Source organism: Chlorocebus sabaeus, chromosome 22 (genome assembly GCF_047675955.1).
Source record: "Chlorocebus sabaeus isolate Y175 chromosome 22, mChlSab1.0.hap1, whole genome shotgun sequence".
NCBI classification, from domain to species: domain Eukaryota; kingdom Metazoa; phylum Chordata; class Mammalia; order Primates; family Cercopithecidae; genus Chlorocebus; species Chlorocebus sabaeus.
The window spans coordinates 70,716,897-70,737,971 of NC_132925.1; the positions used below are offsets into that span (position 1 = coordinate 70,716,897).

At 38.4% G+C, this 21,075-nt stretch overlaps 1 protein-coding gene across 3 annotated transcripts in view; it reads left to right on the plus strand.

The window, feature by feature from the left end:
* The first annotated feature begins 1,135 nt into the window (after nucleotides 1-1,135).
* The window catches only part of TMF1 (TATA element modulatory factor 1), a 32,838-nt gene continuing 12,898 nt past the window's right edge, over nucleotides 1,136-21,075 (plus strand). Inside the window, exons 1-11 of one of the 3 annotated variants that reach the window (XM_007984934.3) lie at nucleotides 1,136-1,260; nucleotides 1,366-1,562; nucleotides 4,954-6,164; nucleotides 8,956-9,059; nucleotides 9,682-9,808; nucleotides 10,624-10,729; nucleotides 13,805-13,947; nucleotides 14,484-14,650; nucleotides 14,773-14,929; nucleotides 18,526-18,618; nucleotides 19,934-20,090. In XM_007984934.3, the coding sequence (XP_007983125.1) occupies nucleotides 1,421-1,562; nucleotides 4,954-6,164; nucleotides 8,956-9,059; nucleotides 9,682-9,808; nucleotides 10,624-10,729; nucleotides 13,805-13,947; nucleotides 14,484-14,650; nucleotides 14,773-14,929; nucleotides 18,526-18,618; nucleotides 19,934-20,090 (2,407 nt within the window). In that variant the 5' untranslated portion in view covers nucleotides 1,136-1,260; nucleotides 1,366-1,420. Of the gene's footprint in view, nucleotides 1,563-4,953; nucleotides 6,165-8,955; nucleotides 9,060-9,681; nucleotides 9,809-10,623; nucleotides 10,730-13,804; nucleotides 13,948-14,483; nucleotides 14,651-14,772; nucleotides 14,930-18,525; nucleotides 18,619-19,933; nucleotides 20,091-21,075 lie in introns of all 3 variants that reach the window. The other 2 variants (XM_007984933.3, XM_007984935.3) reach the window with 2 other exon arrangements.

Sequence of the window (21,075 nt, forward strand, 5' to 3'; positions counted from 1 at the left end):
AAGGTAAATGACCACAGCAGGGAGGGTGTAATGAGTGATAGAGGTCTGTGGCAAACTGGAGTGAGTGAAAATTATTGGTGACCACTCTAGCTGACTATTCCCATGCTTGGTATTCATATTTTTCAAAAGCAGCTGGAAATCTAGATTTTTGAATGAAGTCTGGCTTTTAAATGTTGATAGGATTTTGTCTTTAACTTGGGCTCAAACCAAATATAGCTGCAGACTGGATTAGGAAGGCCACCAGTTTAAGGTATTTTTCCATGTCCAAATGTTTGAAGAGAATGCATACAGAAAAGGTTATATTTTAAGTAATATGCACAGTGCACATTGTAAGGATAACAGCTTTCGTGCTTCCTAGGTGTCTTAGTCTATTTGGACTGTTGTAACAAATTCCCATAAACTGGGTGGCTTATAAGCAGCAAAAATTTATTTCTTAACAGTTCTAGAGGCTGAGAAGTCCAAGATAAGGAGCCGGCAGAGTTGGTGTCTGGTGAGAGGCTGCTCTTCTGGCTTAGAGTTGGTGCCTTCTTGCTGTGAGCTCCCTTGGGCCTCTCTTATAAGGGCACTAATCCCATTCATGAGGGCTCCATCCTTATCATCTAATCGTCTCCTAAAGGCTCCCCTTAATACTGTCCCAGTGGAGATTAGGTTTCAACATAGGAATTTACGATAGACCACAGTATTAGGGGTATTTTGACTGCAGCAATGAGTTTGCTGCTGTTTTGAGAGAGAGGTTGTGCTTTATGCATCATGTGTTCCACGGGTTGGACACAGTGTTCATACGTGATCCTGCCTTTTAGGCAAGCCCAAACAAGTGTTTCTCCTTATAATACCAAGTTAATACAGAGCTTATTAAATATTTGAGACAAAGGGCCAAGAGAAATGTGAGGCCCAAATTTCCCTTTGTAATTATTGCTGGCACGGTGCAAGCTTTTAGCACGTGAACTGTTTTCCTGGAAAGCACACACACGAAAACTGGAGTATTCCTTCCGGGGAAATCGACCTCTATTGGTAGCCATAGCTTCCCCTTCGCTAAGAACTGCTGTAAGCACGGGATCGCTATCAATAGAAACCCTTCCGCGTTCCTCGGTAACTAAGGGCAACCCTGCGCTCCCGGATGTGACGTCAACGTTCTTGTCTTCTGTTCTTCCGTCTGTCGACCGGACTCTAGGCTGCCAGGTTTGTTTGCTGTGTACGTGGAAGAAGCAGGCGCATGCGCACACGGGCCCCTTCATCTCAGCTGTGCGGGAACGGCAGAGGGTAACATCCCGGGCTCGCGGGAGGCTCTGGGGGTCATGGCCACACGCTGACAGAACTAGCCGAGTGGAAAAGGGAGCCAAGCCGTTCCTCTGCACCCTTCCGCAGGCCTGAGACCTTCCCGCTTGGTGCTGCCGCCGCTACTGCCGGCTGAGGAGGGGCGATGAGTTGGTTCAACGCCTCCCAGCTCTCCAGCTTCGCTAAGCAGGCCCTGTCCCAGGCCCAGAAGTCCATCGACAGGGTTCTGGACATCCAGGAAGAGGAGCCGAGCATCTGGGCCGAGACCATTCCGTATGGAGAGCCGGGTAAGAGAGAGAGGAGCGGGGTTCCCGGCTCTCGGAGGCTGCTGTTCTCCTGATGCAGACAGGTTAAGTGGTGTAGAGAGGGGTCCTTCCTTGCTGAGAGAGTTCTCTGGAAGTAATTTCTCCCCGGCCCATTCCCTAATGCTGCTTCAGCCTCCAAGTCGGTCTTTGCCGTTTTCCTGAGGGAAAACCCAGCCCCAGGTTCCCCCTTGTCTTTGGTCGTGGGTGCGAGGCTTGTGGACTTCGATGACAGGGGACTTGGTTGGTTGGTCTTGCCCTCAAGCCCTCCCTCGACGCAACTTCCAAGCACAACCTTCCCGAACCTGAACCTCAAATTGCCTCGCGTCTGCTGCACTGTTGGGATCCAAGATCTGAAGTACGTAAATCATCAGGGAAGGGAAGAACAATCGCTAACATTCCGTGAACATTTCACGCTTGGTAGCGCGTAATGTGGTTTTATGTTGTTGTTGAGACGGAGTCTCACTCTGTCGCCCAGGCTGGAGTGCAGTGGCGCGATCTCGGTTCACTGCAACCTCCGCCTCCCAGGTACCAGCGATTCTCCTGCCTCAGCCTCCCTAGTAGCTGGGATTACAGGCTCCCACCACCATGCCCGGCTAATTTTTGTATTTTTAGTAGGGACGAGGTTTCACTATGTTGGCCAGGCTGGTCGAACTCCTGACTTAAGGCGATCCCCCGCCTGGGCCTCCCAAAGTGCTGGTATTATAGGCGTAAACCTGTAATGTGCTTTTTTATGGCCTTCTCATCTTCAGAACAACTCCCAGAGTGAGCTTAGTTTATATCTGTGTTTTACATAAGAGGAAAATGAGGCCCAGAATGGCCAAGTAACTTGCTCTAGGTCACACGGAGGATGAGGATTAGAATGTGCTGGAGGTATTACCCAAGGAATGTGTGATCCAAGATTTTTGGATTGTATCACATTTTATTTCTGAATAGCTAAATCTCTCTTTGCAGTTCCATTGAGCTTAATCTTTCAGGGATCTTCATTCAGTTGCTTTTGACTCTTAAGTCTAAGGAGCAGTTTAGCATTTGATGTGTGGGGTAAAGATTTGCAGGTGTGGGGGATGTGAACCTTTGTGTGAAAAAGGATAAGAGATGTGCTTGACTACTCCTTTCTGGTTTCTGTTCTTAATTTTACATCAGTGAAAAGTCAGGACCTAAATTTGAGGTACCTCATTTTAAGGCATTTTAGTCCATTTGTGTATGTCATGATCCTCTTTACTTTTTACAGGATGCCATATAACCTTGCTGGAGTAACTGTTTTTTTTTCATATGTGCCCCAGTTAATTAGAATTACTAAACTTTAGATAAGAAAGAATATAGGTTTTATATGTAAGGATATTTGTTTTCTGAAAATGACCATAGTCTTCAGAATGGTATAATTTTGATGGATGCCAGATAACCCTGGGATTATATAAAGTATTCTCCAAGAGGCAACATTAATTCCTGTCATCCTTTGAATGTGTTTAAATTAATCAGACATAATCTTGGTTGTTCATTTGCATCTTTAATTTTGATTTTCTCTGGTTTGGATATATTATGCAAATAGATGTGTAGAACTATGCCTCCAAACTGAAGTTTTCTACTTACTTTTCATCGTAACTGAAGTCATATATATTTACATATATATATTTGGTTTTGAAGTCATATATATATTTACATATATATATTTGGTGTTTTCCTTGAGACAGAGTCTGGCTCTGTCATCCAGGCTGGAGTGCAGTGGTGTCATCTCTGTTCACTGCAGACTCTGTCTCCTGGACTCAAGTGATTCTCCTGCCTCAGCCTCCTGAGTAGCTGGGATTACAGGTTTGCGCCACCACACCTGGCTAATTTTTGTAATTTTAGTAGAGACAGGGTTTTACCATGTGGACCAGGTTGGTCTTCAACTCCTGACCTCAGGTGGCCCGCCCACCTCAGCCTCCCAAAGTGCTGAGATTACAAGCGTGAGCCACTGTGCCTGGCCTGAAGTCATATTAAAGGATAGATTCTACTATAAGGCTTGATAGTTTTTAGAAGCTTTTAGTTACTTGTGCTCTCTCCACCAACTTCTAATTGTGAATATTTTGTTCAGCCACATTTTAATTTGGAAAAGAAAACATTTTTAAAGAAATGCTTTAAATATTTTAACAAATATACCATTTTTAAGATCCTGATTATGTCATTTTTAAAAATCAGGATTTTAATAGTAGCTATTTGTATGACTGATATGATAATTACCTTTTTCCCCAAGAAAATAGTCATTTTCTTTGCAGTATTTTTTTAAAAACCCTAGTGTCAACTACCTAGATCTATGTCAAAGAGCAATAGTTCTTAAAAACACATTTCTGAAATTCATAATGACATTGTAATTTCTGACATAATTTAGAATTTGAGAACAAAACCTCCTCTTAGAGTGGGCTTGGAGAGTGGAATTTAGAAAATCAGCCTGTGATTAAGTGGATGAAAATGAATTTATTCTCTAAAACTTACCATTCCCATCAGTTTAATTTGATCTTCGTGAAAGAACATTTCTCACCAGCATCTTGGTTTGAGGCTTTTGTTGTTTTGTTTGTTTTCGAGACAGGTTCTCAATCTGTCACCCAGGCTGGAGTGCAGTGTTTCGATCATGGCTCACTGCAGCTTCTACCTCCTGGGCTCAGATGATCCTCCCATCTCAGCCTCCTGAGTAGCTGGGACCACATATGTGGGCCACTAGGCCCACCTAATTTTTAAATTTTTTTTTGTAGGGACAGGGGTCTCACTATGTCACCTAGGCTTGTCTTGAACTCCTGGGCTCAAATGATTCTTCTAGTGTTGGGATTATAGGTATGAACCTCCATACTCACTGAGTTCAGTTTTTGAGTGTTGCCCTTTGTCTGCCTCTTAACTATATTACTGATATTACAAGTAAAAATTAATATGAAACTGACTGAATAGGTAGGGTAATTTTTCAGTGACTGCACATGGCCCTACATATTCAGTCAGTTTCATATTAGTTTATTTCATATTGATAAGTAAAGCCTCTTATTATGAAATCAATCATAGGTATCTTAGACTTTCTGTGGGTTATAAAACATATACTGTTACTTCCTTAATTTGTTGTAGGGAGGAATAACATACTTGCATCTGGTAGTCCAGGCCAGACCCAGTCTTTTGTCTGTGCTCCTTCTTCCTCTCAGGTAGACTCACACCAGTTTTCTTCTTTAAGTCCCGGTATTAACTTGGAAACTACTTAATGATCTAGTAAGCAAGGAGTTTAGCAGGTGCAAATTATAGGTATTTCATAGGGTACTTTTTTTCTAAATTTATATTTATGCTGATTTATAATGATGAATGAAATATTAATGTAACATATATGTGTTCTTTTTTTTTAATATTTACTTTTTTGTCAAAGGAATAAGTTCGCCTGTCAGTGGAGGATGGGATACTTCAACGTGGGGGTTGAAATCAAACACTGAACCTCAGAGTCCACCAATAGCCTCTCCTAAAGCAATCACAAAGCCAGTTCGGAGGACTGTGGTCGATGAATCTGAAAATTTCTTCAGTGCCTTTCTCTCACCAACTGATGTCCAGACCATTCAGAAGAGTCCAGTGGTATCAAAGCCTCCAGCAAAATCACAACGACCAGAAGAAGAAGTGAAAAGCAGCTTACACGAATCCTTGCACATTGGACAGTCAAGAACTCCTGAAACAACTGAGTCACAAGTAAAAGACTCTCTGTGTGTTTCAGGGGAAACTCTGGCAGCAGGTACTTCATCACCTAAAACTGAAGGCAAGCGTGAAGAAACTGTTAATAAAGAATCGGATATGAAGGTGCCAACTGTAAGTTTGAAAGTATCTGAAAGTGTAATTGATGCGAAAACAACTACAGAAAGTATATCTAATATGTCTACACAGTCTCTCACAGCAGAAACAAAGGACATGGCTTTGGAACCTAAGGAACAAAAACATGAAGACAGGCAGAGCAATACACCTTCTCCTCCTGTTAGTACCTTTTCATCAGGTACTTCTACCACCAGTGATATTGAAGTTTTAGATCATGAAAGTGTAATAAGTGAGAGCTCAGCGAGCTCGAGACAAGAGACTACAGATTCAAAATCAAGTCTTCACTTGATGCAGACATCTTTTCAGCTTCTCTCTGCATCTGCTTGTCCTGAATATAATCGTTTAGATGATTTCCAAAAACTCACTGAGAGTTGCTGTTCATCTGACGCTTTTGAAAGAATAGATTCATTTAGTGTACAGTCATTAGATAGCCGGAGTGTAAGTGAAATCAATTCAGATGATGAATTGTCAGGCAAGGGATATGCTTTAGTGCCTATTACAGTTAATTCTTCAACTCCAAAGTCTAAAACAGTTGAATCTGCTGAAGGAAAATCTGAAGAAGTAAATGAAACATTAGTTATACCCACTGAGGAAGCAGAAATGGAAGAAAGTGGACGAAGTGCAACTCCCGTTAACTGTGAACAGCCTGATATCTTGGTTTCTTCTACACCAATAAATGAAGGACACACTGTGTTAGACAGGGTGGCTGAGCAGTGTGAACCTGCTGAAAGTCAGCCAGAAGCACTTTCTGAGAAGGAGGATGTTTGCAAGGTAACTCTAGTAAGTGGAAGGGATTTTTAGATGTGCTTTTCAGAGATTAAATCATTTGTTTTAAAATATATTTTCATCGATGCATGATAATTCGTACAGATTTAAAAACATAGGCTTTTGCCATTTCAGTGTAGCATTAAGGACCTTGAAGTTGAACAATTGTTAATATAATTTGAAATTTCTCCAAGGCAATTATGGTAGAATAAGTTGATACTTCAATATAGTTAAGCATGAAAATTTTCATCTTACATCTTTATTGTTGAGTCCTTATCACTTTCAAATTCTGTTCTGCTCATTAGTATGTCAATTTGCAAAGGAATATTTTCTTACATTAACATGTATCTTCACCTCCTTTGCAGATGGATGTGCCAAAAAAAACCTAAATGTTTTGGTTTTTCTTGTATCAGAATTTGTTTTTGCATGTTTACATTATTTGTAGCAAATATTAAATGATAATTTAAGATTTTTATTATTGGTGCTTTTCTGTTATTAGTATTTTCATTCATATATAAGGAGTGTATATCCTTATATTGCTTCAGTTTGTTTTCTGTTTATGTTATTTTTGAGATCTATTGATAGCTATATTTCACATGAACAAGAAAGAGAGAAAGAGAAATGTCTAAGGAACAAAAGCATTGCTTAGGAGTAACAAATTGCTTCTACCCAATACATATGAAAAGAAAGTGATATAAATTCTTTAACTAACACTAAGTCCTAGTTTTGGTTTTTACTGTGATTTTTAGATATAGAAATTGAGTTGGATCTGGCATCTTTAATAGACTTCTGAGATGTAGGATGTCTTGAAGAAATGTCCTGTAAGTGCCATGTATTGAATTACTTAATTTTTTTTTAAAGTGCCAGATTCTGTTATTCAGGTTAAATATTCACAAACAAAAATGCTGTGCAATAATATTTCAATTAGTAATAGCTATGTACTGTAAGATTATAATAGGAGTTTGAATTCTTAGGAACCAGCACTAATTGCTATCAGATATTTTTGAATTTCAGTGTATTTAAGAAGGTAAGTGATTTCTAAGTTCATCTAAACCAAACTCAGGTAAGACTTTATTTTTTTAAGTCCAAAAAGGAACCATTCCTACTCTTTTTATACTTAAGTTTATCACTGTTTGAGCAGGACCTAAGGAATGAGACATTCTAAGTATTACTTTTTGTTTAGCTTTATACTGATACATTATGGAGATTTAAAAATTCTTATGGGTTTTCTAAAATTACTTTTAGTATGGATGGATGGATGTATGTATGAATGAGACAGGGTCTCTCTCTATTGCCCAGGCTGGTGTGTAGTGCTGCAATCACGGCTCCCAGGGTTTCTCTCTGTTACTCAGGCTGGTGTGCAGTGGTGCGATCACGGCTCATGGCAACCTCGACCTCCTGGGCTCAAGCAGTCCTCCTACCTGATCCAGTCTAGTAGCTGGGACCACAGGCTCGCACCACGCCGGGCTATTTTTTTGATTTTTAGTAGAGATGAGGTCTCACTGTGCTGCCAGGCTGGTCTTGAACTCCTGGGCTCAAGCAGTCCTCCCATCTTGGCCTCCCAAAGTGCTGGAATTATAAGCATGAACCTGTGTCCAGCCCTACTTTTATTTTATTTTATTTATTTTTTGAGACGGAGTCTTGCACTGTCACCCAGGCTAGAGTTCAGTGGCGCGATCTTGGCTCACCGCAACCTCTGCCTCCCAGGTTCAAGTGATTCTCCTGCCTCAGCGTCCTGAGTAGCTGGGACTACAGACACGTGCTACCATGCCTGGCTAATTTTTGTATTTTTTGTAGAGATGGGGTTTCACCATGTTGGTCAGGCTGGTCTCGAACTCCTGAACTCAAGTGATCTGCCCTCCTCCGCCTACCGAAGTGCTAGGATTACAGGCATGAGCCACTGTGCCCGGCCTCTACTTTTATTATTTATTTATTTATTTTTATTTTTTGAGATGGAGTTTCGCTGTTGCCCAGGCTGGAGTGCAATGGCATGATCTTGGCTCACTGCAACCGCCGCCTCCTGGGTTCAAGCGATTCTGCAACCTCAGCCTCCTGAGTAGTTGGGATTACAGGTGCCCGCCACCATGCCCAGCTAATTTTTGTATTTTTAGTAGAGATTGGGTTTCGCCATGTTGGCCAGGCTGCGCTCAAACTCCTGACCTCAGGTGATCCACCCACCTTGGCCTCCCAAAGTGCTGAGATTACAGGTGTGAGCCACTGCGCCCGACCTACTTTTATTTTTTAAATGCAATATATCATATTTTAAAAAGGATACGTGTTTCAGGTAAAGAATAATACAGAAAACAGACACTCGTGTATCCACAACCTAGCTAAGATATAGAGGCTTTAAATTCCCTCTTTGACCTCTTTTGATTGCATCCATCTCCCTTCTTTTGATGTATACGCAGATTATTCCAGATTTTTGCTATTACCAGGAAGCTGCAGTAAGTATTCTTATACATGTCATCTACTGCATTTATGCAAGAATTTTCTCCTCTAAGTTATACCTAAAAGTGAAATTTTCTATATCAAAGAGTGTGTAGATCCCCAACTAGATATTGCCTAATCATTTTCCCAAGTGGTTTCTCAACTTACACTCCCACTAGCTATTTGATTGTACTTACGTTTACTCTCCTATCAGCTGCCTAAGAGTTCTTCTTGTTCTGGATCCTCTGTGTTCCTCATATTGTTCTTAATTGTTTTTATGAGATAAAGCTGTTTTCTTTGTTACAGTGATACAACTGCATGTAAAAATGGTCTTTTTTAAAGCTAAGTGTTCTGATTTTTATGTATTCGCCTTATCCAGACAGTTGAATTTCTCAATGAAAAGCTGGAAAAAAGGGAGGCTCAGTTATTATCTCTTAGTAAGGAAAAAGCACTTCTAGAAGAAGCTTATGATAACCTGAAAGAGTAAGTATTCTGCAAATGTGAATAATGTTACACATTTTCTGGAAGCCTGTATACTTTGTACATATTTAAGAATGTTTTTGAAATTAAAATGTTTTGTAATTTTATCATTATTGAAAGTTGTATGGCTTTCAAGTATAACCCTAAAGATTACTTTTCTCTTTTAATTGTCTTTACCATATTACCTTTGCCATTGAAGAGAGTTGTTTTGCAAAAACTGCAAAACTCTCTCCTTTCATTTTTAGTCTTTTAGTATTAGAGATTTAAAACATGTATTTAAAGAAAACTGTATTATACAATAACACAGTTTTGCTATAAGGAGCTCATTGGGAAAATGTGACTTAAGAAGATTCAGAATTGAATCATTGTATTTACTTTTATTTTTGCATGTCAGATATTGGTGACATTTTCACTTTCTAACAGGTTTTCTTTGAGGTGTTTCAAAATAAATTTAACAAGGGAAATTTCCTTATTTTTTTTCTTAGAAGTTAATAGGTCTTAAACTGTTCTATTTTAATACGGTACATGTCACAGAAAAGTTATCTTCCTTTTGAGAATTGAACTAATATATACCTTTGGGATATGTAAACACCATCCTCATTCTCAAATATTATTTTAAATTTAGTGAAATGTTCAGAGTGAAAGAAGAAAGCAGTAGCATTTCTTCCTTGAAAGATGAGTTTACTCAAAGAATTGCAGAAGCAGAAAAGAAAGTTCAACTAGCCTGCAAAGAGAGAGATGCTGCTAAAAAGGTAATTGAAATGTAAAGTAATATTAATTAAACTCTATAGAGACATAGATTTTTGAGGAGTGCATTCATCATATTTTGATATTGGAAAAAAGAGAAGTATGGTGAAAAGGATATCATCTATTAACATTTAAATTGTAGATTTTTGGCTAGGTGTGGTGGCTCATGCCTATAATCTCAGCACATTGGGAGGATGAAGTGGATTGATCACTTGAGCCCAGGAGTTAGAGAGCAGCCTGGGTAACATGGTGAGACCCTGCCTCTCCTAAAAAATACAGAAAGTTAGCTGGTCATGCTGGTGTGCATCTGTGATCACAGCTACTCAGGAGGCCGAGGAGGGTGGATCGCTTGAGCCCAGGAGTTCAAGACCAGAGTAGGCAACATGGTGAGACTACATCTCTACAAAAAATACAAAGATTAGCTGGCCATGATGGCAGGCGCCTGTGGTCACAACTACTCAGGAGGCTGAGGTGGGAGGATCACCTGAGCCTGGGAGGTTGAGGCTGTGGTGAGTCATGATCGTACCACTGCACTCCAGCCTGGGTGACAGAGTAAGATCCTGTCTCAAAAAAAAGGAATTTATTCCCATTTATATTTTCATATTAAAACTTGCTTGTATATCTGAATTTAGGTTTTGTATATCATTTTCAAAGCTGTTTTCTTAGTCTTAGTTAACCAAGGTAGTAGATTAACAACAAAACTTACAGATTTTTATTGAGAATGTGATTATGGATAGCTTCTTTGGATGAGGGAAAAATGAGAACTGTACTTAGAGTGAAAGTAATTCTTTATGGTATTCACAGATTTCTTTTTTATTAGGAAATCAAAAACATAAAAGAAGAGCTTGCCACTAGATTAAATAGTAGTGAAACTGCAGACCTTTTGAAAGAGAAAGATGAGCAGATCCGAGGGTTAATGGAAGAAGGTGCGTAAAGTATTTGATTGACTATGTAAGAAGTTCTTGCCACATAACTAGCTGATGCTTCCTAATTAAAAATACTGAAAGCAAGGAGGGTTTGGACGTAAACCGTAAAAATAGTAGGTGACAGTTTACAGAAGAATGAGGAGTAAGATATATTGAGACAGAGATATGTGTTTCTAGCTTTTGTTTTTAGGGAGTAAAAAAAAATAAATCCCTGTAAAATTGACAGAAATTTGTGTGCTGCCCTAAGAAAACTTTAAACAGGTCTTAAGAGCCTGTCATTTAAACCAAGACATTCAAAGTGTATAATTCTGGGATTTATAGCTTGGCTACTGTATGATACTGTATTGTTCTGGCATTTGATAGTGAATTTTTCATTGTACTGTTTTAATTTTTAAATTATTAAGCACCTTTGTCTCTGAAAAGATTTAAAATTAACAGGGTTGGCTGGGTGTGGTAGCTCATGACTGTAATCTCAGCACTTTGGGAGGCTGAGGTGGGTGGATCATTTGAGGTCAGGGGTTCGAGACTAGCCTGGCCAACATGGTGAAACCCCGCCTCTACTAAAAATACAAAAATTAGCCAAGTGGTGGTGGTGCATGCCCCTAATCCCAGCTCCTCGGGAGGCTGAGGCAGGAAGATTGCTTGAGCCTGGGAGGTGGAGGCTGCAGTGAGCCGAGATCATGCCACTGCACTCTACCCTGGGCAACAGAGTGAGGCCTTGTCTCAAAAAATGAAATAAAATAAAATTAACAGCATTATAGAAATTAAAGATCTATTCATGAAATAAATCATTACAAATGGACACTGAATTAATTTCTTCATGTAATATCCTGGAAGACAGGAGGTTTTGGAAAAGGTGGTCAAGTGAATCTCTCTTTTTACTTCTCTTGTTAATTAAAGTTTTTATAGTTATAAGAGTAATACTTGCTACTTGTAGAAAGTTTTGAAGTTATAGGAAAATATATGAATAAAGAGGAAAAGTAGATTATAATTCAATATTATAAGGAACTATTAATTTTTTCTAGTTTTAATGCATTTTTCCATGCATTTTTAAACATAGTTAAGATCATATATTTAATTTGCAATCTTCTTTCTCTTATATCTCTCTATGCCATTAAATGCTTTTTATCATTATTAATGGCTACATTAAAGTCCATTATATGGGTATACCATAATATGTTTTACTGTTTCTAATGCTGTATATTTATTTCTGTAATGTTAATATTACAGTTAGTGGTAGGATGAATGTTTTTGTGCTTAAATCATTGAACCTAAGTGAATTTCCAGAGAAAGTGTAGTTTGAGAACAGTTGGAAGCAGTCATTTCAAAGTTAGCTTTACTCAACTTTTTAATTTATTCAACTAATATTTATTGAAGAGTTAGTATGTCAAATATTATGTTTGGTATAATAATAAATATGACACACTCTGTCCTTTAGGAGCTTAGTTTAGTGAGAGGGAAATATAGGAACACAGATAATTATAAAACACAGTTCTAAGCACTAAAATAGAAAAACGAAGGAAGAATTGTTATAATTATTTTCTCAAGCTGTCTTGAAGTCATTGACTGCCTTGCCTTATAATATTGGAGACCGAGGGCAAGGCTGACTGCATGGTTTCCTTATTTTTAAAAAGTTATTTAAAATATTAATATCAAGTGTTAACTATTTTATAATTTAGTAATTTTGTCAGAGAATGGACTGATGTCTTCTTTTGCTTAATGAACCTTTTTACAGAGAAAATAGAGCAATTTCACATGGGAGTATTTTATATTCACAGAGTATTTACATTTTACACAAGGGTATTACATACTGTTTCCGCATGCCCCAGAAATTTTTTTTTTTTTTTTTGAAACAGAGTCTCACTGTGTTGCCCAGGCTGGAGTGCAGTGGCATGATCCCAACTCACTGCAACGTCCACCTCCCAGGTTCAAGTGATTCTCCTGCCTCAGTCTCCCAAGTAGCTGAGACTACGGGTGCCCACCACCACGCCTGGCTCATTTTTGTATTTTTAGTAGAGACAGGTTTTCACCATGTTGGCCAGGCTGGTCTTGAACTCCTGACCTCAGGTGATCCGCCTGCCTCGGCCTCCCAAAGTGCTGGGATTACAGGCGAGAGCCACTGCACCCGGCCAGTATTTTGAAAACTTAAAGCTAAAGAGCTGTAAAACTCAAAGCTGAAAGCACACTACAATGAATACCTGATTACTTCATCACTTAGATTCATCAAGTGTTAACATCTTGCCACACCTCTTCCATATCTTTCTGCACATACATACACTACCCTTTTGTCAACTCATTTGAAAGGAGGTTAGAAATACTTTAACATTCTGCTCCTAAATTCTTCAGTCTGCATCTCCCAAGGGCAAGTACATTTTCCTTGACAGGTACATCACAGTCAAACCTAAGAAATCAGCATTAGTTCAGAGTTATAGTCCAGCATATATTTAAATATTTATCCTAGTTTACTCTAAAAGTGTCTGTTGTAGTTGATCATTTGTTCTGTCCCAGGATCCAAAGTTTGCCCATTGCATTTGGTTGTTATGTCCTTTTAGTCTTCCATCAATTTAGGACAATTTAGGAAGTTCTCTCTTCTTTATATCATTGAGGACTCTGGAGTCCAGGGCAGTTGTCCCACAGGATGTCCCATGTTTGGGAATTTGTTACTTTCTTCATGATTAGATTAGATCATATTTCTAGTAGGAAATATCTAGGTGATATTGAACACCTACCTCACATCAGCAGGCACATATTGTCAAACTGTACTACAATTGGTGATGCCAAAACTGAATGCTTAGTTAAGGAGTTGACCGCCAGATTTTTCTCTTTAAAATTAGTAGGTGATACGTGAGAGTGATTCTTTAAGACCGTGTCAATATCCAGTTTCCCAACAACCTTTTACTCAGTAATTTTAACATTCATTGATGATTCTTGTCCAAATTAGTTGTAACATTGTGGGTTACAAAATTGTGATTAAAAAAAATTCTATTATTTTGTGTTATTGATTAGATAAAACATTCTATTGAGATTTTTAGGGAATAGTTGTCATTTGAGTTTATATATTTTTACCATCACCAGGAGAAAAACTTTCAAAACAGCAGCTGCATAATTCTAACATCATCAAGAAATTAAGAGCTAAAGACAAGGAGAATGAAAATATGGTTGCAAAACTGAACAAAAAAGTTAAAGAGCTAGAAGAGGAGTTGCAGCATTTGAAACAGGTGAATAGCAATCATAATTCTCTACATATATTTTGTTATTACTTCCTGTATGAGCAGTTGGCCATGGTTATAGAGCATTTGAAAAGATTTAATGGGATGTAGTAAGAAGAATTTTTCAAACAATAGATAAATGATAAGATTTTTCAGCCGAGTGGGGTGGCTCACACCTGTAATCCCAACACTTTCGGAGGCTGCGACAGGCAGATCACTTCAGGCCAGGAGTTCGAGACCAGCCTGGCCAACAAGGTGAAACCCTGTCTCTGCTAAAAATATTGCACCAACCTAATACAAACATTAGCCAGGTGTGGTGGTGCACACCTTTAGCCCCAGCTACTTGGGAGGCTGAGGCATGAAAATTGCCTGAAGCCAGGAGGCAGAGGTTGCAGTGAGCCAGAATTCCACCCTGGGCAATAGAGCGAGATTCTGTCTAAAAAAATATATATATTTTTCTCCATTATTATAGATTGCTGGAATACAATTATTCATCATGGTGTTATTTCTTGAAAAATACTTTTGTCTGTTTTTATAACATATAGGTCCTTGATGGCAAAGAAGAGGTGGAGAAACAACATAGAGAAAATATTAAAAAACTGAATTCCGTGGTAGAACGCCAGGAGAAAGATCTTGGCCGTCTTCAGGTAGACATGGATGAACTTGAAGAAAAGAACCGAAGTATTCAGGCTGCCCTGGATAGTGCATACAAGTAAGAAAATGAACAAATATGCAACCCATTTAGAATGAATTATCAGAGTAGGATGTTGAAGAAATACTTTTTCTATTATCTGATGACTGGCAACATTTATAAACTCAATCTAATTTTTTAAGAGAACTTACTGATCTTCACAAAGCCAATGCTGCAAAGGATAGTGAGGCACAGGAAGCTGCTCTGAGCCGTGAAATGAAAGCTAAAGAAGAACTTTCTGCAGCATTAGAGAAGGCCCAAGAAGAAGCCCGTCAGCAGCAAGAAACATTAGCCATTCAAGTAAGCAATGGATGATGAATTAGAGTAGTTTTAAAAATATTTGTTTATGCTTCTACCAATTAAACAATTTATTAGCTGATTTGAATCAAACTTTATGTAGTGATACATGTGTTAGATTTCAGAGTACTGGATTCTGCTAAATTTAACCAGTTGTATTTTTTAAAACAAAGTAATGCTTACATGATACCAGTATTGTTTAATTTTTTTGTGAGTTTTAGACCCATTTGAGAGTATTATAAAACTAGGGACCCTCTTACAAGAGAAGAGCAAAAATGCACATACATATTGCATATAATTTTGAGAGAGTCCATTTAACTCCTGAGCTCATTCATAACATCTGTGGGAGTTCAAGGACCTCAGATGAAGTAGGAAAAACAAAATTTGTGAGGCTTTGTCTTATAAAATCATCAGTTGATGGGCATATGGGTTATTTATACTTTGTGGTTATTATCAATAATGCTGCTATAAATATCGAGGCACAAATTTTTGTGTGAACATGTATTTTAAATTCTCCTAGATATATATCCTTAGGTCATATGGTAACTCTATATATTTAACTCTTTGAGGAACTGGCAGACTTTTCCATAGTGGCTGCATTACTTTACATTCCCACCAGCAATAGGTGAGGGTTTCAGTTTCTCCACATCCTTGCCAACATATATTATTGTCTGTTTTTAAAATTATAGGCATTTTAGTGTGTGTGAAGTGGTAACTGAGTATGGTGTTGATTTGCATGTAAAAAAAAATTTTTTTTTTTGAGACGGAGTCTCACTCTTGTCAGACTTTAGCGCAGTGGTACGATCTCAGCTCACTGCAACCTCTGCCTCCCGGATTCAAGCGATTCTCCTGCCTCAGCTTCCTAAGTAGCTGGGACTACAGGCGGGTGCCACCATGCCTGGCTAATTTTTTTTTTTTTTTTTTTGAGACGGAGTTTCACTCTTGTTGCCCAGGCTGGAGTGCAATGGCGCAGTCTCGGCTCACTGCAACCTCCACCTCCCAGGTGCAAACGATTCTCCTGCCTGAATCTCCTGAGTAGCTGGGATTACAGGTGCCCGCCACTGCGCCCGGCTAATTTTTTGTATTTTTTTTTTTAGTAGAGACGGGGTTTCACCATGTTGGCCAGGCTGGTGTCGAACTCCTGAACTCAGGTGATCCGCTCGCCTCCGCCTGCCAAAGTGCTGGGATTACAGACGTGAACCACTGCGCCCCTCTACCGGCTAATTTTTTTTGTATTTTTAGTAGAGACGAGGTTTCACCATGTTAGCCAGGATGGTGTCAATCTCCTGACCTCGTAATCCGTCCGCCTTGGCCTCCCAAAGTGCTGGGATTATAGGCGTGAGCCACCGCAGCCTGCCATCTGGCTAATTTTTTTTTTTGTATTTTTAGTAGAGACGGGGCTTCATCATGTTAGCCAGGATGGTCTCAATGTCTTGACCTCGTCATCCGCTTGCCTTGGCCTCCCAAAGTGCCGGGATTACAGGCCTGAGCCTCTAAGCCCGGCCGATTTGCGTTCTCTTAATGACTAATGATGTTGGATGTCTTTTCATTTGCCTATTGGCCATTTATATATCTTCTTGGGAGAAATTTATTAAAATATTCAAATCCTTTACACATTTTTAAATTGGGCTGTTTATCTTTTTATTGTTATTATGAGTTCTTTATATAATCTGCATACTAGACCTTTCTCAGATATAGGATTTGTCAATATTTTCTGCCTCTCTGTGAGTTGTCTTTTTCTTGGTAGTGTCCTTTGATGCCAAAAGTTTTTAATTTTAATAAAGTCTAGCTTGTCTAGGTTTTCTTTTGTTATTTGTGCTTTAGGCATCATATTTGAGAAACCATTGCTTAATCCAAATTTATGCAGATTTTCATCAGTTTCCTTCTAAGAGTTTTGTAGTCTTAGCTCTGACATTTAGGTCTTTTGCATGTGGATATCCAGTTGTTGCAGGACCGGTTGTTGAGAAAACTATTTTTATTGACTCCTATGCCCTTTTGATTTAATTTTAAATTTTGTATATGTAAAACATTTACATGATTCCAAAGTAAGAGCAAAATCGATTCAGACATTTACTTCCAATTCAGCTGCTCCCCATTTCCTCTCTTTGCCTGTAGGTAACAGTTTTATTAGAGTTTGGCTTATCTTTTCAGTGTTTCTATTGGCAAAATGCAAGAAAATATATGTATCTATATATTTACATGTTCTGTATACATACACATTCACTTATATACCTATTTCTATCTCCTACATCCTTTTTACATAAATGACAGTTTATTATTCACAGTTTTATAACTTGTTTTATTTTCTTAGTAAAATATCCTGATGATCACTCTAGTAAAACATAGAGGTTTTTGAAAAATCTCTTTTTACAGTTTTATAATATTTCATTAGGTGAAGGATTTTCAGCTCTTTCTTATTGATGGATTATACACCTATTTCTGTCTCATACATCCTTTTTACATAAATGATAGTTTATTATTTATACTGTTTTATAACTTGTTTTATTTACTTAATAAAATATCCTGATGATCACTCTAGTAAACATAGAGGTTTTTAAAAAATATCTTTTTACAGTTTTATAATAGTTTATTAGGTGAAGTATTTTCAGCTATTTCTTATTGATGGATATTTGGGTTATTTTCAGTATTTTGCTATTATAAGTCATGCTATGGTCCATATATCCTTTGTGTTTCTGCTACTCTATTACTGAGATAGATAAAATATCAGTAATTTAAATTTGAAATACATTAGAATAATGGTACAGAAAAATTGGCGGAATGGGAGATAGAGCATATATGAGTTACCATCCATGAATCCATCACTTTTTACAAGTACTGTCAGTTTTATGTATTAGTGTTTTATTCTATTTCCATATATGTATTTTTCATAATTGATGTCTTACATATTATTTTATAGTTTTTCCATTTAATGGTAAATTAGAAATTTTTTTATGTTTTATACATTTATTATAATTTTTAATGGTTATATTCATGTTGTATCAACATTTGCAAATATAGATTACTAGTGATGGAGATTTAGAATATTTCCAACTTTGTTTTTGCTAGCCTATTTAATACTGTAGGGAATATCCCTGTGTATTTACATATCTGCTTTCTTAGAGTAAATTCCCAAGACTAGGATGGCCAGGTGAAAGGATATGAGAAGTTTGATGATTCTTTAAACATGTTATAATGTTTTCCAAAAAGGCTATGGTAGTTTATAATGTATGCTCCTGCATATGAGTGGAGCACCTAGCTTTTATAACCCATATAGCACCTATCACTTTCTGTCTGATGTGGCAAATATTTATGGATGCATTGTCTTTTCTCCAATATTGTATGGTAATGGCTGTGCCTTATACATATGTGTTTGTGTTTCTTTGCCTTAACAGAGTGCTTTTCTAAGTAAGCACTGAATATACATACAGTTTTGGAATTGCTTGATGAATGAGAAGTGTGATAATCATATTAAAAGTTCACTGGAGAGTATGAAATATTATACATGAACAATGTCGACACAACACAAAATGTGTAGTTAGCGGGAAGTTATAGATAATACTGTACCATTGTTTGTGAATGTATTGTTTCTCCTCCTACAGGTGGGGGACCTTAGGCTTGCATTGCAGCGTACAGAACAAGCAGCTGCCAGAAAGGAGGATTATTTACGCCATGAGATCGGTGAACTTCAGCAGGTACTGTCACAGTTTTCCGAAACACAAATCCAAGAAATATGTGTTTTTCTAGAAATAAAATAATTACTCAGCAGGATAATGTTCATGGAATTGAGAGGATTACTATCACACTTAGCATTTGCTGTATTTTTGTGGCTTGTGTGAATAAATCAGAATGGGCACCTTAAAAATATATACAAGGAAATTCCTTATTTTGTTTTATAGAAAATAATGTTATGATAGAGGCTGAGGCGGGCGGATCACCCGAGGTCAGGAGTTCAAGACTAGTCTGGCCAACATGGTGAACCCTCATCTCTACTAAAAATACAAAAATTAGCAGGGCATGGTGGTGCATTCCTGTAATCACAGCTACTCTGGAGGCTGAGGCAGGAGAATCGCTTGAACCTAGGAGGCAGAGGGTGCAGTGAGCCAAGATCATGCTACTGCACTCCAGCCTGGGCAACAGAGCAAGACTCTGTCTCAAAATAAATAAATTAAATAAATAAATAAATAAGTGCTTCTTTAAAAACCATTTCTAAGTTAGTCTTCAATTACCTAAAGGTTAAAAAAGAGTTCATCCAAACCTCTCAGTAGTTGCCTCCTCATCCAAATATTTCTAACTATTTTTAAAAACAGAAATCAGCCTAAATTGTATTTCCTCTCCTTTTTCCTGTGCATGTTATAAATGACTGAAAATTAACAGAGGCATAGAAACCGGGAACTATTACCTGTCCCACAGTAATCAAAGCCTGACAATCACTAATAAACCATTACAAATGGAAAAGCAATACTGAATATATATAACAGGCATGAGCCACTGTGCCTGGCCAAAGAAGCACTTACTAAGATACTGTATTACACAGTCTAACTCTATTGGAAGGATCGAACAGTTAGAAAAATAATTAAGGGCTGGGCATGGTGGCTCATGCCTGTAATCCCAGTGCTTTGGGAGGCTGAAGCAGTCAGATTGCCTGAGCTCAGGAGTTCGAGGCTAGCCTGAGCAACATGATGAAACCTTGTCTCTACAAAAAAATACAAAAATTAGCCGGGTGTGGTGGCGTGTACCTGTAGTCCAAGCTACTTGGGAGGCTGAGGTGGGAGGATCACTTGAGCCTAGGAGGTTGAGGCTACAGTGAACCAAGATTGTGCCACTGCACTCCAGCCTGGGTGACAGAGCAAGACCCCGTCTCTAAAATTAATAATAATTATTAAAAAGCAAATAATTTTCTCTTGGAAAAATAATTTTCCAGGAACCTCTCATAAAGTTTAGGTTTGCTAGTGTTTTTAATGTTTTTATTGCTGTCATTGGTAATGACTTGAGAATTTCATGATTCAGAGACTCCAGGAAGCAGAGAATCGAAACCAGGAACTGAGTCAAAGTGTTTCATCAACCACAAGACCATTGCTTCGACAAATAGAAAATTTGCAAGCAACCCTGGGATCCCAGACATCATCATGGGAGAAATTAGAGAAGAATCTTTCTGATAGGCTTGGTAACTGCTTTAGTTTTTATGCTCGATGCAGAAGCCCTTCCATCTTGTTTATAGAATTAGAATAATGGTATGAAATTGAAATTCATTTGATCTGATAGTTACATTTTGTGTCTAATATGTAGATTTTTATGTTTTCTCTTTTTCTACATATATTTTTAATACCTTTATTATGTCTGTTTCAAACCATTTTTTCCCATTACACGATGTTATCAGATACTGGCTAAAGTACTTCCATGTCAGTCTTTCATTCATTTCTTTTTGTTTTTTGAGATGGAGTCTCGCTGTGTTGCCCAGGCTGGAGTGCAGTGGCACGATCTTGGCTCACTGCAAGCTCTGCCTCCCGGGTTCATACGATTCTCCTGCCTCAGCCTCCCAAATAGGTGGGACTTATAGGCATCTGCCACCATACCCAGCTAATTTTTTGTATTTTTAGTAGACTGCTGCACTCGATTTTTTTCTTGTCCATTGCTAAATCTGACCCCTTTGAAGCTTGTCTGCCATAGTATAGGAGGTAGAGATCAGATCGGATTCTCATCACTGGTAGAATTCCAAGAGCGAAAATAGGTCTAAGGAGAGTCAAGATCGACCCTAGAAGAGAGATACTAGGGAGTCTTAAGATTCCATATTCTGGCAGGGCGCGGTGGCTCATACCTGTAATCCCAGCACTTTGGGAGGCCAAGGCGGGCGGATCACTTGAGGCCAGGAGTTCAAGACCAGCCTGGCCAACATGATGAGACCCCGTCTCTACCAAAAATACAAAAATTAGCCAGGTGTCATGGCGCATGCCTGTAATCTCAGCTATTTGGGAGGCTGAGGCAAAGAATCACTTGAACCTGGGAAGCAGAGGCTGCATTGAGTTGAGATCGCACCATTGCACTCTAGCCTGGGTGACAAAGTGAAACTCCATCTCAAAAAAAAAAAAGATTCCATATTCTGCTTCTTTACAGTCATGCCCCAGGTTGCCCTTCTGTGATGTTAATAAAAA